Below are 2,445 nucleotides of genomic sequence, written 5' to 3'. Positions count from 1 at the left end.
TCCTCCCCACCATTATAAGATGTTTTGGATATTTCAATATGGAGACTACATACGGACTGAAATGAGCGAACAAACACACTAAAATGTGTGTACATACATCTGATTTAGAAAAAGTTAGAACATCTTATAATAGTGAACGGAGGGAGTTCATAATTGCTTCTGTGTACTTCTTATCTGAGTAAAACATCAAACAGTAGTTTTAGTTTAAAAAACCAGCTTCTGTCATTTGAGAGCTCCCATATCTATTTCTTTGCACCGTGCATGAATTTCAACTTTAGGGTCGACAATTCTTTAATTTATTCACTGTGCAGCCAATTGTTGCACGATCCTGTCGATCCAACCACGCATGTGTATGACGAAGTGGAGCACATCCACAGGATCAAGTATTGCCAACGGTCGTGCACTAAGTATCGTGTGCAAAGCAGTTCCGCTCGCAGTTTTACCATGTTCAATATTATGTCCCAATTGTCAAGTCCTCGAGTAGCATGGTAATGCTGCTTTCCATGGGTACTGGATTCGCTGAAGTGGAAGAATTAAATTATTACCTTCGTCCTGAATTAGTTGACTCAGATTTGTCTAGATACGGATGTATCTAACACTAGATACATCCGTATCTAGACAAATTTGAGTCAATTAATTTGGGACGGAGGGAGTAGTAGTTAACAAGTTATGAAATCGCCCAGACTCTTCAGCAGTTTCGTTGCTGATTTACCAGCGAACTTGGTTAGCTTATCGTTCTTCTATTCTTCAACAGATTCGAAGACCTTGAAGGAGGAGCAAAGGGAGGAGCTGTTTGAAAGTCTGAAGATGAATAGCTCCATCGGGTGGGAGGTTGATGTCATATGCTCAAAAGTGTTATCTGCCAAAATGTTAAAAAGGTATGCTTCAGTACACTATGAACTTCAAATCTCGACCTTCTTCAGTAGATTAAAAGTCTTCTTGATTTTCAGGACAAAAATTAATCTCAATGAAATATCCCACAACTCTGCAATGGGCCTTGTTAGAAAAGCTATTGATAATGGAGTTCTACTAACAGAGGTAAGTTATTTTGTTCTTGAAATGGTATTCATGTACACAGATAACCTTTCTAAATGGAAATGCTCAAAACAAAGTTTGAATAATGGTGTACTTGTTGCAAAGGTCTATATCGACACAGTTGGAGATCCTGAGAAGTACAGGGTCAAACTTACTGAAAAGTTTCCAGGCATCAAATTTGTGGTTGCCAAGAAAGCTGATAGTCTCTACGCTGTTGTTAGTGGAGCAAGTATAGTTGCAAAGGTATTTATTCATGAAAGTTTTCCTATGCGGCTACTTTGATGCCCAAAATAAAAAAACAAATAGTAGTGTCTAAGAGTCAAGACTCGTACATATGGGCTCTGTGTTGTTATGAACTGTTTCAACCAAGTTTGAATATGTTTATGCGTTGCAGGTCACTAGGGATAGAGCCTTACGAAACTGGGTATTTGATGAAACAGCTCAGAATATGCACATGAACACTGGATCAGGTTATCCAGGAGGTAACCGATTGCTCCTGATCAATGATGTTGTCAATGTTTAATGCATACGACTGTTTTTAAAGGTGTCCCTAATTAATGGAGCAGATCCTAATACTATACAATGGTTAAAAGATCATAAGCATCCAGTATTTGGTTTCCCAACTTTGGTGCGCTTTAGTTGGGGAACTTGCACGCCATACTTCAAGAATGGAGTTGAAGTCACATGGTAAGTTTAAATTCAAACCCTTATGCTGCTGCGCTTCGGTGATAGCAAAATGTGAATGACCACCACTATGATTTGTGGCATGTGATCACTTGTAGGGAGTCTGATGAAGTTGATGAAGATGCAGCTGGCTACGGAAGCGCCAAGCGACAGGTCACGTTGTCGAGCTTAGGCTTCACAGGGTTCAAAAGGAAGTCGGAGGAGATCGAATCGAGTGGAAAAGGCCGTTGTAAGTTCTTCCAGGCTCGCAAACTCGAGCTTGTGAGAAAGTTCCAGTGACACGCACTAGGTCAGTGGCACTGTCAGATTAGAGATTTTATTTTACCGGGCTCAGTTTGTATGTTTATTCTGCATGGAACACTTGCAAGTCCAGTGAAACCGATGTTGGACTGTACTGAGCCGGTGGCCAAGACTGGATCAGATAGTTGCTTAATCAATCCTCATCTTAATACAAATATCCTGAACTATCAACATCCAACTCCTGAACTACACAGCTTGCAGCCGTAAGGTGTACCCCAAGACTTGGTCCTGTTATGGGGCCAGTTTGATTTTCTTTTCGTAGGAATCTGCTGGGCTTTATTACATTGCTGGCACAGCTAAATCGCTGGCCACCATAGCGTTCATAGCCAGGCGCATCGTCATGCCAGTACGCGCTCCATGAGCTGCTAAGCCATGAAGAACAGAGTTACAAGCTCTACTGCAAAAAACAACATGGTTTTTTTACGA

General features: G+C 40.9%; 1 protein-coding gene across 1 annotated transcript in view; it reads left to right on the top strand.

The window, feature by feature from the left end:
* LOC119305367 (ribonuclease H2 subunit A-like) overlaps nt 1-2,117 on the top strand; it is a 3,595-nt gene extending 1,478 nt beyond the window's left edge. Inside the window, exons 3-8 of the mRNA XM_037581898.1 lie at nt 755-878; nt 951-1,038; nt 1,141-1,278; nt 1,430-1,517; nt 1,602-1,722; nt 1,818-2,117. Coding sequence (XP_037437795.1) covers nt 755-878; nt 951-1,038; nt 1,141-1,278; nt 1,430-1,517; nt 1,602-1,722; nt 1,818-1,998 — 740 coding nt within the window. The 3' untranslated portion in view covers nt 1,999-2,117. The remainder of the gene's footprint in view (nt 1-754; nt 879-950; nt 1,039-1,140; nt 1,279-1,429; nt 1,518-1,601; nt 1,723-1,817) is intronic.
* The last annotated feature ends 328 nt before the right edge of the window (nt 2,118-2,445 follow it).

This window comes from Triticum dicoccoides, chromosome 5B (genome assembly GCF_002162155.2).
Source record: "Triticum dicoccoides isolate Atlit2015 ecotype Zavitan chromosome 5B, WEW_v2.0, whole genome shotgun sequence".
NCBI lineage: Eukaryota > Viridiplantae > Streptophyta > Magnoliopsida > Poales > Poaceae > Triticum > Triticum dicoccoides.
This window is presented reverse-complemented; position numbering and strand designations above follow the sequence as displayed.